Genomic DNA, 22,393 nt, shown 5'->3' on the forward strand with positions numbered 1-22,393 from the left:
TCCCATAAACTTAGTACCATAGATCCTAGGTGTGTAGTAGGCTAGATTTGTGTAAATACACTCTACGATGTTAACACATTGATAAAATGGCCTAATGATGCATTTCTCACAATGTATCCCTATTGTTAAGTGACGCATGACTATATACTCTTTTTTGTATGGCCCCCATCATATGGCTTCATTCATGTTTGCTTATGTTCTTAAGGTTTGTGTGTACCTTTACTAGAGTGTCAGTGGGTCTGTCTTTCCCCTTTGGTGACCCATCTTTTGTGAAAGGATCGACACCAGAAGAGTGTCACCAATATCTCCTCGTCATCTCAGATGTAGTTGCAACTCTTTCTGAAGAGTCTTCCTGGCCTCACTTCCTGTGTTCACAGTGGTTCCTGTGTGCAAGCCAAATCCCTGCCAAAATGGCGGCACCTGCTCCCGGCATAGGCGGAGATCCAAGTTTATCTGTACTTGTCCCCATCAGTTCAAGGGGAGACTCTGTGAAATAGGTATGGGTCTCAATCACTACTTCATCAGAAACTCACGGCCACAAGTGAGGCCTCTGGAATCCTTTACTCCTTGCATTTTGTTGCCAGAATGAGGTTCAAGTCAAGCTTGAACTACTTTTGCTCTACTATTGCCTCAGCCTTCCAACCTCAGGGCATAGGATGGGTCTGGATCCATGTAAAGAAAGGAACACATTGGGATGTAGTGCGGGCAAATCAAACACACCTGGGCATCCCCGGGCCTCAACCCATTTGCCACTAGTTCTTGTGTGAGCCACAATTAAAGAACTAAGCTCCCACCCCCTACAACCACTATAGTTCATGTTTTTAAGCTGGGTTGAATTTGAAACATTCAAGCCCCCTTCTCTCTGGGACTTTGCGGTGAAATCTCAGGGTGATCAATATTCAGACCCAATCCTCTCACCACTTCATACACCTGCCAAGTCCTTTTAGGGAGCAGCCTGCCAGTTGCTCTCAGTTCTCATGTCCCTGCCTGCTCTCTCCGAGGTTCTGATGACTGCTATGTTGGTGATGGCTACTCTTACCGAGGGAAAGTGAGTAGGACAGTCAACCAGCACTCATGCCTTTACTGGAACTCCCACCTCCTCTTGCAGGAGAATTACAACACTTTTATGGAGAATGCTGAGGTCCATGGGATTGCAGAGCACAACTTCTGCAGGTAAGACTTACCTTCTCCCCTGTGCTCAGTCTTGGCTGCTTGTCAGTGTCAGGGTTTATTTGTCCTTTCCCCTGCTCCTGGTTTTCCTGGGCCAGCTTAGAAATTTTGGAATCGAACACTGAACTCATCAGCTTTCTTTCTAGGAAGATTTTCCTACTCAGGATAGGCTAGGTTATGCTGCTGTAATAAACTACCCGCAAATCCCAGTGGCTTGAATACATCAAAGTTTGTTTCTCACTAATGGTACATGTGTCACGTAGGTTGGGGTGTGGGAAGTGGGGGAGATTCTTAGCTCCATGAAGTTACTCATATACCCAGGAAGGGAAAGGAGAAACTGGAAAATGAAGAATGAACTTTTTACCACTCAACCCAGAAGTGACACATCATCTCTGCACATATATTTCATCAGCCAAAAATTGTCACATAGTCCCACATAACTTTAAGGGAGAAATATAGGGGAGAAAATGGAATGTCTGGTGAGCATTACAGTCTCTGCCACAAGGATGTTCAGGTTTTCCCAAGTAAGGATAATGCCATTTCTATTCCTGGTGATGACTAGTTACCTTCTTCCCCTTCTGCTGCCTCCAGACCATTCTGTTGGCTTCTCCCACTGCACATTGTCTAACCAAGGCAAGGACATACATGATCTGCATATAAGGGGCAGGGATTTTTTGTATGGATTTAAACTGGTTCCACTAAGCAAGAGGATTTTCCTTGCACAAAACACAAGTTACCTTCCACTTTCACCCACCTTGAGCTGTTCCTTTCATGGAGCTGTCTTCGGGGTGATCCCATGGCAGCCTGTCTCAGAGAATTCCCATGCTTAGAATTTGGAGATTTGGGCAGAGGAGCCCTACTCTCACCATGATTCTGTGGCTATTTCACTTTCTTGACAAATAAGGATCTTCAATAGGAATCTCATTTCTTTTCCTACAAACAATTTGATGTCTCATGGGTCTGGCATAAGGCTTGTGAACTACTTCCTGGTCATTGGTATTCTCCTCTGGAAGTTAAGTCTTTACCAAAAAACTATGGCCTTTCTTATATGCCAGAGTTTGCTGACCTGTTGGAGGAATGGAATGGAATGTAGTCCCAGGGAAAGTGCAAGAACTTGTTACTCTTTTACCCAAATGTCCTTTAATGAGGTCCAGTGGGTTTACCAAGCCTTGAGCCTGGGTTATTTTGCTTTTTATTTTAGAAACCCAGATGGAGACAAAAAGCCCTGGTGTTTCATTAAAGTAAACCATGCAAAGGTGAAATGGGAGTACTGTGATGTAACAGCCTGCTCAGCCCTAGGTAAGACCACGGCTGTCTGGAGGACCCAGTGGTGGGGAGGTTGCAGGTCCATAAACAGATGTTCCCTGCATCCCATCTTTCCCACCCCTGTCCTCCCACCACTATTGCTTTACCAATTGCCGTCCCAGTGGCCACCCAACTGCCTGATCTTCTGCTCCCCTCTTGGGATGCCGAGCAGGCTTGGATACATTTGTAAACTCAGGCCAGTGGTCCCACTGTAAACTCATGTTTTCTGACTCCCAGTTAGTGCACTGAGCAAACGTTTATCGATTGCTTGCTGTGTGCCAAGCACTGTGCCAGGCTTTCAGTGTACAATGGTGATCAAACATTGGCTGGGCCTCCATAGCCTCTCAGGATACAACATGGACTGAATTCCAGCCTCATAGTCTTCCTGCCAGGCGGCCCTGGCCCACCACTCTACCCATGTCTAGAATGATGTACCCTCCCACCCTGATCAATGGGATTACCTCCCTGGACAGTTTCACCTCTCTGCCTTTCCTCTTATGGTCATCTCTGTCTATAATACTCCATCCCATATCTGCTCTTGTCCATATCCATCTGTTCTCTGAGAACCATCTCAAGTAACCCCTCGGGAAGTCCTCTATGATCTACAAAGTGAAGTATAATCTCTCCCTCCTTGAAAACCCCATGGAATGGAAGGGGCACCACTCATGCAACACTTATCTCTCCTTTGTATGATAGTTATCTGTGCAAATGTCCTATCTCCCCCACTGTACTTCATCTGGATATCTTCCCCTATACACCAAAAAAGCCTCCAAAATATATGTGTGCATTAATGAATAGCTAAGGACATACTCAGTGATGGATTTATATATTTACACACACAGTTTGTGTGTGTGTGTGATACAGTTCAAAATAAGAAGGAAAAGCAACATCTTCATTGTTAATTCTATAGACTGGTCTTGTATTAATTAATGTATTCAACAAATACTGATTGTGCACCTACTCCATGCCCACCACATACACACTAGTGCAATCTTTTAGCTATGGACACTAGCTAAGTTGCTGAGCTCAGAGTCATTTCTCTGACAAGGTCCTTCTGAGGACCTGGAGCGAGAGTGAGAAGCGTGATCTGTCTTTATTGTGTCTCGCAGACATTGCTGGCCCAGAGGAAAGCCCCACAGAGCCCCTGACCAACTTCCCACAGCTTGGCATGTGTGGGAGGACCGAGACAGCAAAGAGGAATGTCAAGAGGATCTACGGAGGCTTTAAGAGCACGGCGGGCAAGCACCCATGGCAGGCATCCCTGCAGACCTCGTTGCCACTGACTGTCTCCATGCCCCAGGGCCACTTCTGTGGCGGGGCGCTGATCCACCCCTGCTGGGTTCTCACTGCCGCGCACTGCACCGAGTAGGTGCCTGCTGGAAACAGAGGCCCGGGTCACTAGAGTCTATGGGGGTGTTCTCTCCTCATCTGAGCAGCATCTTGGTGACTCTGGCAGGATCTGGGGGGCTGATCTAGCTCCAAAGGCAAAAGAGTGGCTCCTTAAAACTGGATGGAAAAGAGCTCCATGTCTAGAACGCTTACACGTGCATTACAATTATTATGACATTTAATCCTCAATACTATCTACTGGAAGACAAGCCGAGAGAAGACAGGGATTTTTCCCCTTTTATTAATTGTAGTATGCCTAATGCTTAGCCGAGGTGTGGAGCAAATGCTCAGTAAATACTGGTTCAGTGAACAACTTGATTGTTATTCTCATTTCATAAATGAGGACCCTGAGTCTTGGAAGGTGTAGCACTTTGCCTAATGTCATGTGGGAAGTAAGTGAGTAAGTGCAATGCGAACCTAGATCAACCTGCTTCCTTAACCTCTCCGGTCCTGCTCTGAACACAGAAAAATAACATGCTCCCATCTGATGCCATCATCAACAAGCCTCCCGTGTCAGGTGTCTTAAGTTGCGACTCCTGTGTGCCTTAGAGAAGCTGGCACCCCTGGGGAGCCTGGAGAATCACCACCTTCCCAAGTTCCCTAAGTTCATGGTCAAGGCTGGTCCCAGGTAGCCTAGGTTTTGGTGGTAGCCTTGAAGGTCTTCCAGTCCACCTTGTTATTCAACAATTTCTTCTGGGATGCTAGGAGGTGTTCCTCAAGAGAGGTCAAACATGCAAACATTAGCATCTACCAACAATATTTGTTCAAGATGTTAATTGGCTGCTCTTTAGCAAACCCCGGGGGAATGAGACGTCTCCTAGGAAACCTAGGAAATGTGGGATACAAGTTACAGTTTACATTTGGAGACCGTTCCATTAACAAAGCAGTTCCTCACATTATCTTATTTGGACCACACAGCAGAGTTCTGTGAGCAAGGCGATGATTAGAGATGAGGATGCCAAGGCTGCAGAAGGTCAGGTCATTTGTCACAAGTCACATGGTTCACCAGGAGCAAAGCCAGGGCTCGGCTCCAGTCTCTCAAGTCCCAGGAATTATTCCTGATCATCCTAATTTCCCTTACAGCATAAAAGCCAGGCACCTAAAAGTGGTGCTAGGGGACCAGGACCTGAAGAAGAGAGAATTCCATGAGCAGAGCTTTGACGTGGAGAAGATACTCAAGTACAGCCACTATAATGAAAGAGATGAGATTCCCTACAATGATATTGGCAAGTCTCTTCTATCGTGGATTTCCCACGGGTCTTGCTCTGGGTGGATTTCTCTATTGACAGAAAGCTGCGGTTTGGTTCTAGAAGGTGCTCTTCTCTTTTTGGTCCCTCCTAGATCCTGTAAGGTAGAGCATTTATTCCAGAGCTTCGTAGTTCTTAAAAGTCAGTGTTAGGGTTGTTGATACATGTGCACAAGCTCTTCAATTGAGGGGCAGAGATTCTAGGAATGTTGTGTTTTGGGAAGAGCTCAGCCTTGAATCCCAGCTCCCCCACTTACCAGCCAGCTTCACCTCTCTACGCCTCAGTTCCCCCTTCTATAAAAGGCGAACACTAATGTACAACTCTCAGCTTCCTGTGTGTTCAGTGACATGATGTGCATGTGGATGTGATGTGCATGTGTCCCGATGCACATCTGGCACCTGGTAGGCAATGCTGTACTTAAGCTGCTTGCTGCTCTGTTCTGTACCCTGTTTCTCCATTCACAAGACCTCTTACTCTCCCTCCTTCCTCAATATCTTTGTTTCCCTCTTAAAGCCTGTTTTTAAAAAATGAATTAGAAATGATTTCAAACTCAGCTATTATTTCTTGATATTACTCTCAGCCTGAAGTGTTACTCCTCCCCAGGTGGAAGTTAAAAGAATGAAATGGCAGAAGATGAAGTTTTTAGGCATTGGGACGGGGCTTTACTATGACCACCTTCCAATCAAGTTGAAGTTGATGCTCCTTTGACAGAGAGGATATCATCACCTTTCTCTCTCTACCTAGCTTTGCTCAAGCTAAAGCCAGTGGATGGTCACTGTGCCCTGGAATCCAAATACGTGAAGACTGTATGTTTGCCTGATGATCCCTTTCCTTCTGGGACTGAGTGTCACATCTCTGGCTGGGGTGTTACAGAAACAGGTGAGTCTGGCCATGCATTCTCCAGGGACAGATGAGCTACATCAACCAGAGAAGAAAGGGTCCAACTCAACTGCCCTTCTGAACTTGAAATCAGTGTTATATTCAAAATGCATTATCAAGAGAAAGAGATTGTCTCATCTCTCATGCTCTAAATCTCGTCACATCCAAGGAGTCTTCCCTGAACTCCATGTCTATCTCTGGCCCATACTCCTGGATTCTTAACTTTCATCAAGCATTTATTCTGTGTCCGTGGAGACCTTTCTCCTTCCCTAGGTAGATTAGAATGAAGATAGATTTTGGAGTCAGACAGACTTGTGTTAGATTCTTGGCTTTGTCACTTGGACAGCTGAGTTTTCGTTTCCCAATAACCATACTTACCCCCTAGGTTTGGAATCCTGACAATAGGATGATAGAATTCTCTAGAGATATTCTAGAGATGATAGAATTCTCTAGAGATATTCATTAAGTCAGCCCCTGGAGGGCAGGGGTCAGTCTCACTCATCTTTTTCTCTCCCACAGTGCCTTGTTCAGGGCTCCCCACATAGTAAGCATTCTATAAAATTTTGTTAAATCAAGCTATTGATTTGTCTCTAGGATTTGGTCTTATCTAAGAAAGTAACCAAAGGGTTACTTTCCTCATAGTACTGACAAGATTATATCCTCTAATATATGAAATTCAGAAGTGTATTTCAAGTTTTTCTCAAACACTTAAAATAGATTTCTCTGCCCCCCAAATCTTGTCCTTAATCATGGGAAAGCAAGAATTACTTTAAATAGGCCTGTATTCATGAAGAAAGTGAAACGTAATATACAAATTTGTCACAAGGCTTTTGGGAAAGAGGATTTCTGGTTAGTTGGATTTAGGGGCAACCAGAAAACCCCCTTTGTAGCTATCTTCATTGTAGTCCATCTAAACCTTTCAACATCACCATGCTGACCAGAGGGGATTGAACAGAATAGAGGTTCTTTAGGGGAGGAAATGTCTACTCTGGGAGGAGGTAATTTAGATGATCAATCATCAAGAATCTACTCCAGGGGCCGGCCCCGTGGCGCAGTGGTTAAGTGCGCGCACTCCGCTGCTGGCGGCCCAGGTTCAGATCCTGGTCGCGCACCGAGGCACCGCTTGTCGGGCCATGCCGTGGCGGCGTCCCATATAAAGTAGAGGAAGATGGGCACAGATGTTAGCCCAGGGCCAGCTTTCCTCACCAAAAAGAGGAGGATTGGCATGGATATTAGCTCAGGGCTGATCTTCCTCACACAAAAAAAATCTACTCTGCGCCAGCCCTTTGCCAGTATGGGAAATTAAAAAATGGTTTAAGATACCAACCCTGCCCTTCCAACCTTACGGTCTAGTTGGGGAGACAGGGGAGGGAATAAATGATTCTGCTCCATTGTGATAAGCACAGCCTTGAAGGTCTGTGAAGCTATGGTGAAGGCTGAATGCAAAGATCCTCCAACCTTGAAAGATGAGGCCTCTCTGCCCAACTCCTGGGAAGCCCCTTCCTTTCTGAACTCAAGCTGGAGGCCTTTTTCTTACACTGCTGGCTTCTGGTGGGGCAGGTGCCCCCCTGGTCCCCACACTGGCAACCTCTTCTCTCTGGCCCACAGGGGAAGGGTCCCGCCAGCTCCTGGATGCCAAAGTCAAGCTGATCACCAACACTTTGTGCAACTCCCGCCAACTCTACAACCACATGATCGATGACACCATGATTTGTGCCGGAAACCTGCATAAGCCGGGGCAAGACTCCTGCCAGGTCAGAGATGCCAAATGGCACTTGGAGAAGGAGAGGCTGGCAGGACCTTACACTGGGCACAGAGGCCACTTAGACACCTGGCCTGGGAGGCAGGGTCAGAAAGCTAAGGCACAAGTGGACATATCTGTCCCCTGGCAAATCTGAATCCACATCAATCCAGGACGACTCAGCATAATAACCATAGTAGTCATTTTGTAGGCATTGTCTACCTTAATTCTCACAATGCTCTGGTGAAGGGGATGCCATTATCACCATTTTACAGATGCTTAGAGGAATTATCTTGGCCTGTGGCACCTGGGTGGTAAGTAGCAGAGCAGGAATTTGCTCCACTGTGTTTAAATGTGAAGAGGGTGCTTCTGGCCTCAGTGCTGGGCAGCATGTCTGAAAATCCCAATAAGCAGGGAACTTTCCATAAGCCCGGTGGCTAGAAGGAGAAAGATGAGAGGTCCACTCCCCGTAGTCCCTCTCTCTGGAGGGGCCACATCACACAGGAAACATCCTTCCTTGACTCCCAGGGACATCTAAATTTAGAATTTTCTGCCTATTGACCTCATAAACCACCCAACTCTCCAGGAAACCCCATCATGGACACATTCAAATCCTAGCTCCTGCTACAAAGGAACCCAACAATGATCTGCTGGCCTTGAGCCCACTTGGGGTAGGGAAATCACGGTCACCCTCTCCAGGGTTTGTGGCTCTACTGTGACCCTCTGTTCCTTCCGCAGATATCCACCTACTCAAAGGAGGGGCATGGGCAGATGGGTGTGACTTGCCCTAAGCCCCCGGAAGATGAGTGAGAAAACAGATTATTCAGTTCCCTGGGTATTTCAAGGGCTGTACTTGCAGGCTCTGGAAACAGACAGTCGTGGGTTTGAAATCTGGTTCTGTCCTTTACTTGGTGACTTTTATCAATCACCAAATGACTTAGTCTGCTCGGGTTGCTATAACCAATTACTGTAGACTGGGCAGCTTAAACAACAGAGATTGACTTCTCACAGTTCTGGAGGCTGAAAGTCTGAGATCAGGGCGCCAGCATTGTTGGGTTCTGGCGACAACTCTCCTCTGGGTTGCAGACTGCCGTCTTCTCGTTGTGTCCTCACATGGTGGAGGGAAAGAGCTAGCTCTCCAGGGCCCATTTTATAAGGGCCCTAATCCCATGCATGAAGGCCCCACCCTCATGACCTGATCACCTCCCAAAGGCCCCACTTCCTAATACCATTACATCGGGGATGAGGCTTCAACATATGAGTTTGGAGGGAACAGAAACATTCAGTCCATTGCACCAAAATAATTCTCCAATCTCAGGTGCCTAATCTATAAAATGGAAATAATGTATCCACAAGATTATAAGGTTATGGCTAAGATTTAAAGAGAGAATTCATTAAAAACCCTGTCAGGGCCCGGCCCCGTGGCTTAGCGGTTGGGTGCGTGCACTCTGCTACTGGCGGCCCGGGTTCGGATCCCGGGCGCGCACTGACGCACGGCTTCTCCAGCCATGCTGAGGCCGTGTCCCTCATACAGCAACTAGAAGGATGTGCAGCTATGACATACAATTATCTACTGGGGCTTTGGGGGGAAAAAAAGGAGGAGGATTGGCAATAGATGTTAGCTCAGAGCCGGTCTTCCTCGGCAAAAAGAGGAGGATTAGCATGGATGTTAGCTCAGGGCTGATTTTCCTCAAGAAAAAAAAATCCTGTCAGTTGTAGTGCGTAAGCTATAGTGTGTGTTTGAGAGCTACTGTGCTCTCCTCCTCCTCACCATCATCCTCCTCACCACTTCAACTGGGAGCTTAATATGAACCAGGAACTGTTTTTATGTACTTTCAAACATTAATCCTCATGAGAACCCTCAGTGGAGGTGGGGTGTGGGGTGTCTGTTGCTTTGCCCAGTTTACAGTGTGAGAGACTGAGGCCCAGTTGGCTAACAGGCAGTAAGCCTGATTTGGAACTCAGAAGATCTAACCCCGTAGACCATGTTGAACACCTAGGCCATGCCGCCTCTGAGCCCCATCCTCCTCACTCTGTGTGTGCCCTGCGGGCCCTAGAAGGGCTCTATCCAAACAGGGCACTGCCCCCCAGTTCCCCTCTGGAATGAGAAGTTGAGGGCTCCTGAGAACTCACAGAAGTAATACCTGTGTGGCTGAGTCCTAAGAGTAGGAAGTGGGGGTATGACCACGGCGCTGTGGCCTCGGCCCTGTGGCTTCTCTACCAAGCCCTCCCTGACTCAGGGATATAGGTTGGTATTTACCTCTCTCCCTCCAGAGCTTTGTGTCATATGAGGCATAGGAAGAGCCTTGTCACTGCTTTCCAGAGAAGCCCACCGCAGCTGGCCACAAGTCCACCCCATCACCCCCTGGTATCCCCTCACAGAAGGTGGGGGTGTCTCCAAATGTGTTCTGATTCTCAAAGCTGAACTCCTAAGTCTTTTTCCCTTAGGGTGACTCTGGAGGCCCTTTGACCTGTGAGAAGAATGGTACCTACTACGTCTACGGGATAGTGAGCTGGGGCCTGGAATGCGGGAAGAAGCCAGGGGTCTACACTCAAGTTACCAAATTCCTGAATTGGATCAAAGCCACCATCCAAAGGGAGGCTAGCTTCTAAGGCATCTTCCGAAACTCAGAGCCCACGCTCCATAGCACCCAGACAAGGCGAGGCCTCGTGGGCAGCAATGGACACCCTTGGAGCCTCCAGGAGGACATGCAGTGGATTGTCCATGCTCTAAGCAGAGAAAACAGCTGCCCAGCCCGGGGCGTCCTGGACCAGCATTTCCACCATTTCATCAGCCTCCCTCCTGGGTAACCCAAGAAATGATAGAATCAACCCGACATATATTATGTTTGCTTCCCTCCAAACAATTGTACCTTCTAGAAAAATCAGTGTTCAGAGACTGCCCTCACTTCGGACATTTGTAAATGCAGAATTTCAGAACTCTCCACATCGGTGGGAAACACTTTACATCTTTATTCCTCATCCCGGACACTCAAGGTACGCAACAGAACCGGCCATCTACTTCTAGGCATTAGATAGAGGACCAAAAATACAACATTCTCCATCCGCTTTCAGAGAGTTGTTATTTTAATAAAGGCGGATTGGGGGATGGGCTAGTACGCCATTTTTACAGCTGGCACAAACTGAAGCCATGTGAGCATGTCTCTGGCGTGCAAATTTCCTCTCCAGCTTCTCTCCCAAGAATTCTGGGTGGACGCTGCTCCCTCACAACAGCAGAGCCTTCCTCCTTTTGACGTGCAGAATCTCAGCGGCGTCTGGGTTCACATCCCCCCTCTGATTCTCTCCAGGCTCCACAGCCTCTGGCCCCCCCTGCAGAAATCAAACACAGGGCCCTGAGTTAAAATGAAGCTCCCGCCCTCTCCCACAGGACAAGCTGTCTAAGATGCCCCAGGAGCATTTCAAATGCTCACCCTCCCCTTCCTCTTCCCTCCTCCACCCTCCCCAAGGAAAAAGATCCTCAAGGCAAGAAGGAGAAAGAAGCAAAGCCAATCTCTCATTTAGAGGTGGTGTCTTTCTTCTGAACAAAGTAGGGTTCAAAACCCAGACTGTTGTAGCCAGCAAGTCCCTGACCCTTTCCGCTAATGTAACGAGCAGGCAGTCAGCGCAGCCTGCGCTGCTGAGGCCCGGGGATTGATGTAGCCCTGGTAGGTTTGTCTCCGCAGAACTAATGGCTGTGACTTCAGAGAAAACCCTGCAGGAAGTTTAACCCGGCTGTCAGTGCCTGGTCATCTCAGACCCACGAAATTAGGCGCCTTGCTCGAGCTGCATTTCACACTTCTTTCGAGCCAGCTGACCTTTGGCCAAAAATAAAGTTTGAAAAGAAACAAGTTTGCCTTTCCCCGTGGCCTTGCAAGCCAGCGTGGGTTTGCAGCTTGCTACTCACGTAAGCCCCCCGGAGACCCAGGCCCCTCGCGTTGGCCAGTTCTGCAGCCCGCCGGGCCATTTCCACTTTGTAGGATCCAGGAGGTGTCCAGCCAATACCTCTGGTCAGGTTCAAGTCTGATTTGTACTTGACCTTGGGGGAAGGAGGGAAGGAAGAGGAATAGGTCAGCAGCGTTGGGGGTGGTTTGGCCACAGAGTGGCTAGGCTTAAAAAGGCCGCCATGAGAGGGAGAATATGTTGTTGCCAGCAAAGCCAGGACGAGGGGAGCAAACTCATCTCATACAGGAGCTCCCTGATCTTGATGACCCAATGTGCTGTGACCTGGGCCAGCATGTCACTGTCCCTCGCATCTTTCCATCAAGTGATGGGAGCCGCAATGGGGGCAGAGGGTGAGGAGACCTGGCTGAAGTCCGAGCTCCTACCTTAACTTGCTCTGTGGCCTTAGAGAAGTGATTTCCCTTCTCTGGGCTTCAGTTTCTTCCCAGACAAAGTGCAAGGGCTGGGTTAGGGAGCTACTAAGATCCCTGGGAGACAGAATGGCATAGCAATCAAGAGCATGGGTTCTCACATCAAACCAAATGCAGTTCACAGCCCAGGTCTGCCCCTTATTTGCTGGGTGATCTTGAGTAAGTTACTTAACCTCTCTAAGCCATGGGTTCCTCATCTGTAACATGGGGCAGTAATGGTGTTGTTGTGAGAGCTACAAAGCACAGCGCATGAAAGGCATTTGGCAAAGAGCCAGGCCCACAATGAGGACTCAGTAAATTGCAATTAGCAATTTAGCACTTCAGTGCCTTCTAGCACTAAAGTGTTAGGTGTCCTGGATTCTATCTCAGCCTGGCTCCTCTCAAAGGTAGCATGCAATGTGGGGTTACGGCTGTCTCTTATAAGAAGGACTAGAGGGAGAGCCTCAGCCAGGCCTGTGGGAGCAGCTCACATCACTCTGCAGCTGGTGGGCCTTCTGGGCGTGCTTCAGGCCCAGCTGCTCCGGGTCACAGCTGGGCTGGGGCAGGGGCTGCCTGTAGCTCACATCGCTGGCTAGCTGCTGGCTCCTCTTGGCCTGGAGGAAGCCGGGCTGGTCTGGGCGGCTGTGGAACTGGGACCGACTCTTGGCAAAGTCCTTCTTGTACTCATTGTCACTTTGGAGTTTGCCAACGCTGAGGAAATGCTTCATCCTCGGGTCATCGTTGATGCTGCGGTACCCGATCTGCAGGCCCCGGTCCCGCAGGAAGGCCTCTTTGTACCGGAACTGCAGGTCAGAGGAGCAGAGATGGGTCACAGGTGGGGCCAGCCCACAGGATGTTCAACAGTGGTTCAAGGGCATGGCTTTGGATTCAAGTAGGGGTCTATGTCTCCTTCTGCTACCTTCTAGCTGTGTGGCCTCAGGCCAGTTACTAAGTCTCTCTGAGCCTCAGTTTCCCCACTTGATAAAATGGGAGAATGAACCTCCACCCCATGGAACATGAGACGATTCAACAAGATGGGGGCTGAACTTCATGTCTGGCACAGGTTCATGCCCACTGAGTGCCGGCTACCAGTATTATTGCTGCTGTAATTAGTAACCCAACAGGAAGAGAAGCGAGCCCATTCTCTCAGCAGTCTCTCTTCCTTTGATTTTTTCCAGGTTTCGGGGACCCAGTCCAGTGCTCCCTCAAACTGTCTATAGTGAAGGACTGGATTCACTTTGTTTTTAAATTTCCAATCCATCAAAATCCAACACGTGGTCCTACTCATGTGATTGGTATGTAGTGGTACCATGTGCGTTTCATAACAACCCAACGGGCCTCCACCCCACTCAACGAGATGAGTCCATCAGTCACATGCTTGGATGTTACAGTGTCTAATCACTAAAAATATTTCTAAATGCTTGCTCTTGATTTCTGTACGTATCTCATTGTGGACCAGTAACAAGACATTCATGAATGATCACGTATCTAGTCAATGATGCCCTCCTCTTCAATAATAATAGCTGCCATGTTTTGAACACCTGGTATGTGTGTGACACTGTAAATGATTTTGTTTCCATTCCTACATCGACCCTACGAGACAAGTATTAGATCCCTATTTCACAGACGTAGAAATTTGAGTTCAGAGAATTTAAGCAGATTAATTTAAGATTAATTCAGAGAATTAACTTGCCCAAGACCACAGAGCCAATTCATAAATGACCGAGCCAGGATTTGAACTCAAGTCAATCTAGGAGAAAAATCCAATCTCTTTCTACCCTGTCACATTGCACTTCAGCTAAAAGAAGTTCCTTGATCGTGGATCAACAAATCAATTGCATGTTCATTGATTTCTCGGTACACATACATCAACTTTTAAGAGTGCCTCTCTTAAAAGAAAGAGAGTGGGAATATAATCTTGCCCAATTCCAAATTTCTGGCTAAGATTCTGGAAAATAATTTTTTTTCTATTTTTTCTTTCATTTGAAATACTGTTCAGCTTTGGTTCCTGGTGGTGTATCTTTCAACAGAACTGGGAAAACTGGAGTTAAGATCTATCAGTGACAGAGGGAGAGAAAGAGCACAGGGTCTTACGTCACTGGCGATATCCCTGGACGCCCGGGCAGTCTGGAATGGGATGGCGTCCAGCCTGAAATCATAGCCGCCAGCCCGGGTCTGTTCCCAAGAGTTTCTGTAGACTTTCTAGATGAGGGAAACAAAGAATGGGTGAGCAGGGAGTGAGTAACTCCACGTCTGGCATGTTGTTGGTTCTCAGCAGGAGCAGATCCTAAACACGTGCCCTCTGCCTTGTTGGTGCCCAGAATGACAGGGCCCATGGCCCCATGTCCATCCTGAGGACCTCCCCAGCTCTGGGACTGGTGGGCTGGCCACGAAGGGCTTCAGCTCTAAGCCCCCAACCTGAGCATCAGGCCCTGCTCTTGTGGGTCTTGGAGTCTTTGGGTCTAGCTCATTTGCTTCCCCCCACTGGTATCGGAGGCCTTCACCTCACTCCTTCCTGTCTCTGCATTCACTTCAGTGCCTCAGGTTCGCAGCTTCTAGACGCCAGAACTCAAAGATCAAGAACCCTGTTTCTTCCCACAAGCTGAAAGTGCTGTTTCGTGGGTCTTGGCTCCCATGTGTTCGTTAGTTCCACTGACTTCCTGGGGGCCCTTGGCTGCCTTTGAGGCCACATCACACCATCACTATGAAGCACGCTGCATCCCATATGCACTCCTGGTGCCTGCACCGAGGGAAGAGCCTTCACCTGAATTAAATTGATTGTCAAGAACTGACCGAGCTCCTGACCTGTGTCTTTCACATCTTCCTCTTTCATTTTGTCCCTTTTCAAGTTGTTCTCACATACCCTCTGGGAGCCTGTAATCACATCCTCTTAGTCCCCAGGTAAGGACCCACATCACCAACAGAGGCATCAAAATCTCCCGTGCCTTCATGTAGCTAATATTTTTTTTCAAGATAAGGGAATGGCTCCATGAAAGGAGTCATCTGGAGATCCCAGTGGAGGGCTGTCCTTTATTCAGCCACACAGAAGGCAGACAGCAGGTGAGGCACCTCACCAACAGACGACAAAGCGACAGCCCCAGACCGTGTCGGTCGCTCACTCGTTCCGTGAGCCACGGCAGATCAGGTGCCCTTAAGAACCTTACTTTTGTCACTTAGAAATAGAGGTCAAGGCTGAGGCTCTTTTCTATAGGAGATTGGGGGGATTAAGCAAAGGAAGAGTGGCAGATACAAAGCAAAGTGCCTCACCCACCCCAGAACTGGGCCTGCAACTAGAGGGGACCACAAAGTGCCTGGGCCAAGCATGGTGGACCTCATCATTTTTATGTACCACTCTCCATCATCACCTTCACCTTCAGCAGCACCTTGAACTCCAACGTCCAACACCACAAACCATGAACCAAATACCTACCATGTTCAAAGGCCTAGAAATCCAGAACCAGTCATCCCTGGGGGAATCACCTAATGGATGGATCTCAAACATGGCCCCAATGATTACATTTACTGGATCACTATTGAGTTTAGCAGGCAGGACTGAAAGATATCTAGAAGGGAAGGGGCATTCAGAAAATGACAGACCAAGCATCCTCTTTCACGTTATGCTTCCTGGTTTGGTGGCCCCACAGATATTAGAGTAACAAATAGAGTCAAATCCTTACCAGTCCCTGGCAGGGGGACTGTCAGCACCTTCCTAATAAAAGCCTCCACACTGGATCTGGGCTGGGTAAGACACCAAATGTCACACAGTATCCAACTCCAATGTCACCGCGCTTTGGTGTCCAAGGCACCCCAGCTTCTACGTCTCAATAATTTGGGGTCAACCAGAGAGCATGGCCCAAATTGGGGTTCTTCCCAAGCTGCTGGCTCCCTTCATCCTGGTACCTTCTCCCTGTATACTATTTGCTTGCTTGTCATCACGTCCTCCCTGAGTTTTTTATTCGGTTGAGGTTTTTGCCTTGCCACTGGGAGCCTTTAGATTCCGTAGGCTCTTTGATTCGGAACCCTGGGCGTTCCTCTTCTTTATCACAGTGGGCACAGTTTTGTCCTCATCCTCACACATTAGAGTCATTTGATTTTTAGTTATTTCGGCTGCCTTACACATCTCAATGGCTTTCTTTGCCCAGAAAGGTCACTTTCCCTCCACATCCTCCTCACAGAGCACTTGATCCAATTGTGCGTATTCTACACGCCCCCGAAGAAGTGCTCTTTCAAAAGAGGTTCATGAGTTCTCCATATCCGCATACCCTGGCGGCTAATTTCAGCTCCAGGACTCTACAGACTGGCGTCCCTTGTGAGAGGAAAGATGCTTCTGTCACCGACCTGGGGTGGCTGTCCTCCTTAAGCTGGGCCCCAGATGGACTGGCAGTTTTATCCCAGTTTCCAGGGCTCTGGGCCTCCATAGTTCCTCAAATGGAGGCCTGGCCTTCTCCATCCTTGAAGCATTAATGAGACGGATGTTTTGTCCAAGCTCTGCTGCGGGGGAGGTCCTGCTTCCCCAGATGGAGGTCAGCCCACCAGAGCTGCTGTTCTAAAATTATCCCTCGTGCATCCCTCAAAAGCATCAAATGGTCATAATAACTCATATTTACAAAGCACCATCGCATTCACTGCGTGGGATCCCACAGGGCTTTACAAACGCAACAAACTAATACACACGCTAACTAGAGGCGCCTCTCGCCAACCCCTGCGAGGCAGCCACCTCTAGGGTGAACGGTAGCAGCTGTTGATCTGCACGGAGCCCCAGGACACAATGGCCAGGCCAGGGAGGGAAGAATGGCCGGACTCTGGGAGGCCCCGCGCTGCCCCAGGCTGACACACTCAGCCTGTGTTATTCTGATCTGACAGCGTCTTTTGATTTCACCGCCTCGCTACCTGTTATCCCAGGATCATAGCGTTGCTGGCCGAGCGGCCGCCTATTCTATTACAACCAGGGGCCTCCAACCCCTGCTAACAACAAGCCTGGGTTTAGGAAATAGCATCTTGGTTATGCACGCAAAGGGCACACATCTGAGGGAAACTAAAGTGGTGGAGGCCACAGCCCCATGCACAAAGGAGCCAATTGTGTTTGGACCCAATGGGCTACAATGGCAGCATCTTTCCAAACTGCAGAGTGAGAAAGTGCCACTCCGTCTCCAAAGTTGCACGGCTCTGAATGGCTAAGGAGACGTGTCCAGGAAGCAAACAGAGCAGGTGTCTACACCTGCCAGGGCCAGGGGACCACTCTCTGACGGTCTAACTAGGCACACGACAGAGGTCTTTGGAGCCGGGCCCAGAATCAGACTTTTAGAGCTGGAAGGAGTCCCAGGTGTCCGTTAGCACAGCTCTTTCCCCATTTTATGGCAGAGGAAACTGAGGCCCAGCGAGGAAAGTGACTGAAAGTCACGCATGCAGTTTGTCCCACTCTCAGTCCAGCATTCTCTCTGTTCTGAGTCCTCCTTCCTAGGACTCTTTTTTTTTTTTTTAACAAATAAAATCCAGTTTGGGCCCAGATAATTTTACAGAACCAGCACACATGACATGAACCACCGGCTCACTTACATCACTGAGATGCAGCGCGTTGAGGCGGGCTCTGGTGAAGTCAGGGTGGTCGGGGACCAGGGTGAACCTGTGCAGCGATTCCGCATCCCCCGCCCGGTACAGGCGCTGCGAGGAAGACAGGCCACGGTAAGTGTGAAACTACACTTGTTGACATCACAGGTGGAAGCAGGCTGATTCCCCCTCCTGCCTCTCCCACCCCAGTGCCCAGCGTGGGAGCAGAACCTAACTTTGCACATGGAGAGCATCCTTCCAGAACCCTCTGTCTGATGCAGGGGGTTCATGGGGCCAGGGTCAGGTGGGGCCGGCTGGTTTTAAATAGACCCTGTTTAAAATATTCATCGAGATCTTCTCCAAATGGGCCACAGACCAGCATCCTGGTTGGCTATACCTGTGTGTTTGACAAACAGTAGAAGCTGTGTGGATATTTCAGAGAATTTTTGCAGTTAAGCATCAGAGAAGCTTTTTACTAGTAACAAGATGCCTCAATGCCTTTGTTGTTTAACATTAATAGTAACAAGAAAAAGACACAACAGGTAATTAGTCTTTTTATTATAAAATGCCTTAACGTGTTCAGAAAATTAACGTTTTCCTGGTCCATCTGGGTCCCAGGAAGACACAATTTTAAAACTCAAGCTTTATCTTAGTTGCTATTTTTAGAACAGCAATTTAAGAACTGCAAACAATTTTAGGAAATGTTTGAGCCTCATCTATTTTTAGAGAGGAAAATATAATATTTAATATTGCGATCTTTTCCCAAATTCAACTTGAGCTCTGCAAACATGAGCTGGTCAGACATTTGGACTCTGTGTGAGGATGGGGCGGCTTCGTCACTGTGTGTGCAGAATTGAATCCCTGGACAATTTCAGAGAAAAAATATTTAACTTCCTATTCTTCAAAATAAATACAGGAGAGAGAAAATGGGGCTAAGTCATACTGAGAGTAAAAGCAGAAAGAAGCTTTTAATATAGCTGCTCTTTTTCTTTTTTTTTCTAGCTGGGTTATGTTAAACTTTTAATTCCATTACCATCTAGCAACAGTTAGGATGTATCTGATCTAGTGTTTGGTAAGGATCATCAATAATACTTAGTACTACTATTGTTAGGATTATGAATCAAACCATAATAAGAGACTTTTACTGAGGACTTAACTGTGTTCCAGACACTTGCTAAAAGCTTCACATACTTTTATTTATTTAATTCTCATTTAATTCACTTAATCTTATGAAATGGTTGCTATCATTACCCTCCTTTCAAATAAGGAAATGGAGGTTACGAGAGATTAATAACTGGCCCAGGATCACTCAGGTAGTAGAAGGTTTGCACTCACACCTGTCCGGAGCCCGTGTCTTAAGCACTGACCACTGAGCAGCCCTACCCACTACTGCACACCTGGGGTGACTGATGAGAAAACACCCACCTCATTGCAGTGCATGTAGCTGTTCTTGGCGTGAACCAGGTCCGGGGAGTCAACCACCGTGGTGAACTTGATACTGCCTGGTTTTTTACGATATTTGGTCTGTAAGGGGAAGACAAAGATTCCCAGGAAACAGTCAACCATCATGCATTTTTCTGGACTCAGCTTCTTCCCACCTACGCAGTACCAAATATGCCAATGACATTACAGGAAAACAAGTCTCCCTTCTTGGTGAACACCTCACAAGGATACAGAAGAGATCCAAGCTGCCTCTGTGATAAGGAACATTTTACAGGTATTTAATTTCTTGAAGAAAAGAGGCTGCAGAACACTGTAACTCACCACAACAAAGGAATTCAGTAGAGGGCGGGATTCAGCATCAGTGTGGCCCTGCTCGGACCCTGCCCAAGTAAGCTGTATTATTAAGAAACTGAAGACAGCAGTGCCACCCTTGAGGGGAGCCCAGGGCAAGAATCCCCAGGCCGTCAATACGGTGGAGAGTTCAGTTAATGTAACCACCCTGTGCAACTTTTAACACCATCTGAAATCAGATAACCCCTGGACACCGGATCCTCCGAGTAAACTCAGTAGGGGAGTGGCAAATTCTGCACCCCTCATGAAAATAATGGGCCAGGTTAGATCATGATTGTATATAATGAATCTATTGAGAACCTTCTAAAGCATCATCCGTCTTTCACTGCCCAACGTGGAATGTGCCTTTAACTCCCCAGCAAGTGAATTCATTTCAAGAGAATTCTTGTTCCATTTTCGGATTTGGTTGCAAATGGCCCCGGAAAAACACTGGGATTCCAGTGGCCATGGGGCCCTCTTGGGCTCTCCACCCACAAGCAGGCTCCCTCTTCAGAAGGAAATAAATGCTAGGTTGCATTTATGGTAGAGTTAGGTTGATGGTACCTCGCTGATGAGTTCTCCAGCCTTCTTTGCACTCTCTATCTGTGGGGAACTCAACGCCAGCCATCCTGTACCCTTCATGCCCATTAGGTCTGACTTGTAGTGTAACTGCAGGAAGAAAAGCATTGGCTTTTATCAGGAGAGTGTCTAAGACTGTTGGAGCATTGCAGGAAGATCCTTGATTTGTGATAGCATTTGGAATAATGCTTCATCACAACATTTCAACATCTGCATTCAGAGCACATTCTGCATGTCATTAAGTCAAACTGTTTGAATTTGTGCATTCCGCCAGGAATTAAATAATGGATCATGCATGAGATGCAAGAAGGTCCCACCAGTGAATTGGTAGGACACGAAGCAGAAGGCAACGACCTATGCGAATGGTCACTTAAAAAAGGGCTGAGACACACGCTCGAGCCCAAGCATCAGCCCCGACTATCTTGTTTCATTCTGGCAGTGAGGCCACCTGCCTAAATAAAATAAAAATGTTTTACACACTTTCTGTTGATAAAAGGGCTTTGAGCTCTGGATCAAACCTGCTGTGACTCGGAGCAAATCTCTTTACCAATATGTGACTCAGTTTCTCTCTGCGATACCTGAAGGTCATAACAACCCCTCTGTTCTCATGAGAACACCTGAGTGTCCTCAGGGACAAAAGCCACTCTATATATCAGATTTGCTTCTTTCCTTGCGGTAGTAGGGGGCGGGGGGACAATTATGGCAGGACTTTAAAAACTGGAACAAACCTACATACAGCCAGCTAACAGTGTGTAAGCCATTTTAATATTCTTGTGCCTCAGTTTACCCCCTCCTCCCACTGTTACTCATGATTTGCTTATATTGCAAAAACAGGCTGAGCCTTATCCATTTTTTTCATTGTAATGGCTCAGAAGATTAAAACTACAGCATCATTCTTGGGAGAAAATAAGAAGTGGTACGTTGAGACAGTGGGTCTCATTAGGAGTCTCCTAAAACGCTAAATCTTATTACTATTCCTCGATCTGCTCACCGTTTCTGACAAGGAGACAGTCACCTGGATGCTTTTCTTCTTCTCTTTAGAGAAATTAGGCATTTTTAAAGGTGGAAAAAGACTCTCAAAGGAAATCTAAAATTTGGATCTAAACGAAGTTGATAGCATTTCTCTAATTTAGATACAAGCTCTGCTGCAACGCAAAATATCACTCCAGAAATCAGCCTTTTGGCCCTTTTAGTTTTCTTTCATTTCAGGATTCACAGCGTCCCTCACAGCTGGCCTCAAAGAGGGTCCGTTTCTGATCTACTGTCTGCTGGTTAATGCCCCTGTGCAAATTCGACTCTGCTTTCCAACTGGTGAAGGGAGCCATCACTCAGGTTCAGGAGCAGGTTTCAAAACCCCATGTCAGTAAGACTGCTTTTTAGCCCGCGATCTTTCAGTCTACACCGGCAAAGCTTTTGCCTTCCTTCCACTCTGATAAAGAACAGAGAAAATTGGATAAATTTCTAAGTTAGAGAGAATAATCCTACAGGGCCTCTTCACAGCCGGGCCTTGCTCCTTTCATAGGCGAGATGAAGTGGGGAGTGCTCTTTCAACTCGCCTTTTGTTGAGCTGAACAGTACAATCGCAGGTAAGTCAGAAAGCAAGATGCAGCTTCCCCAAAGATCTGACTGTGCCTCCGACTCTCTTATAAATGGATTGTCTATTGATATTTCAGCTCCCAGCCCAGCTTTGACTATTCACACAGGCCCTAAAAACAACACGCCTGCCCCAGACTTCACGATAAAAGAGGGGGAGAGAGGAGAAGAGTCGAGAAGAAGCGCTACCTGAAGAGGGTTTCGAAGAAGGATTCTAAGATAATAAGAGACCTTCTCCCACTGCCCTGCTGAATCTGCCTTCCCCAAATGGCAGTCTCACTATTTTCCCTTGCACATATTAAGGCCTGGAAGCCACCTTCAGATTCACACGTGGGGTTTCCCGGACCTCCATGTTGGAGCACTGTGCTGCAAATATACGGGCTACAGATTTCGGTCCCTGATTTCCAACAGGAATTATGTAAACAACTGCACCCAGGATGTGACTGGGGGAAGGGGTATGTTTATCATATTGATAAAAATCATGATAATCAAGACCTCGCATAGGGTGTGGTTTGCTTTAGACTAATGACCTCATTCAGTCCACACACCATCTTGCAAAGGAGGGGGCCTTGTTCCCATCTACAGAACAATTTTGGTATTCAAATGATTGTTCGGATTCTCAGAAGAGCCACCAGCCGCTGGTATACCACACTAGTAGTCATTAAGAGAACACTCAGGAGCCAGAGCACCTGGCTTCCTAATCCAGCCACTTGGGGGAGCCAAAGAGCACTGAAGGGGGAGTCAGAGAGCCCTGCTTTGCCTCTTACTCGCTGTATGGTCTTGAGCAAGTCATTTCCCTGTGGGCCTGTGACCCTGGGCAA

General features: G+C 47.7%; 2 protein-coding genes across 5 annotated transcripts in view; one reads left to right on the top strand and one right to left on the bottom strand.

The window, feature by feature from the left end:
• Positions 1–10,840, top strand: part of HABP2 (hyaluronan binding protein 2) — a 30,868-nt gene extending 20,028 nt beyond the window's left edge. For 2 of the 3 annotated variants that reach the window (XM_004428088.3, XM_087432627.1), the window contains 8 exons: positions 378–497; positions 1,002–1,173; positions 2,372–2,469; positions 3,585–3,840; positions 4,948–5,090; positions 5,856–5,990; positions 7,599–7,744; positions 10,180–10,840. In XM_004428088.3, the coding sequence (XP_004428145.1) occupies positions 378–497; positions 1,002–1,173; positions 2,372–2,469; positions 3,585–3,840; positions 4,948–5,090; positions 5,856–5,990; positions 7,599–7,744; positions 10,180–10,344 (1,235 nt within the window). In that variant the 3' untranslated portion in view covers positions 10,345–10,840. The remainder of the gene's footprint in view (positions 1–377; positions 498–1,001; positions 1,174–2,371; positions 2,470–3,584; positions 3,841–4,947; positions 5,091–5,855; positions 5,991–7,598; positions 7,745–10,179) is intronic. The other variant, XM_087432628.1, reaches the window with a different exon arrangement.
• A 116-nt stretch (positions 10,841–10,956) lies between these two features.
• NRAP (nebulin related anchoring protein) overlaps positions 10,957–22,393 on the bottom strand; it is a 69,975-nt gene continuing 58,538 nt past the window's right edge. Inside the window, exons 36-42 of one of the 2 annotated variants that reach the window (XM_087432629.1) lie at positions 19,965–20,069; positions 19,053–19,151; positions 17,637–17,741; positions 14,175–14,282; positions 12,572–12,883; positions 11,607–11,767; positions 10,957–11,068 (exon numbers count right to left, since the gene is read on the bottom strand). In XM_087432629.1, coding sequence (XP_087288755.1) covers positions 10,957–11,068; positions 11,607–11,767; positions 12,572–12,883; positions 14,175–14,282; positions 17,637–17,741; positions 19,053–19,151; positions 19,965–20,069 — 1,002 coding nt within the window. The remainder of the gene's footprint in view (positions 11,069–11,606; positions 11,768–12,571; positions 12,884–14,174; positions 14,283–17,636; positions 17,742–19,052; positions 19,152–19,964; positions 20,070–22,393) is intronic. The other variant, XM_004428089.3, reaches the window with a different exon arrangement.

Source organism: Ceratotherium simum, chromosome 6, assembly GCF_057802395.1.
Source record: "Ceratotherium simum simum isolate JZ-2026a chromosome 6, ASM5780239v1, whole genome shotgun sequence".
Classification (NCBI taxonomy): Eukaryota; Metazoa; Chordata; class Mammalia; order Perissodactyla; family Rhinocerotidae; genus Ceratotherium; species Ceratotherium simum.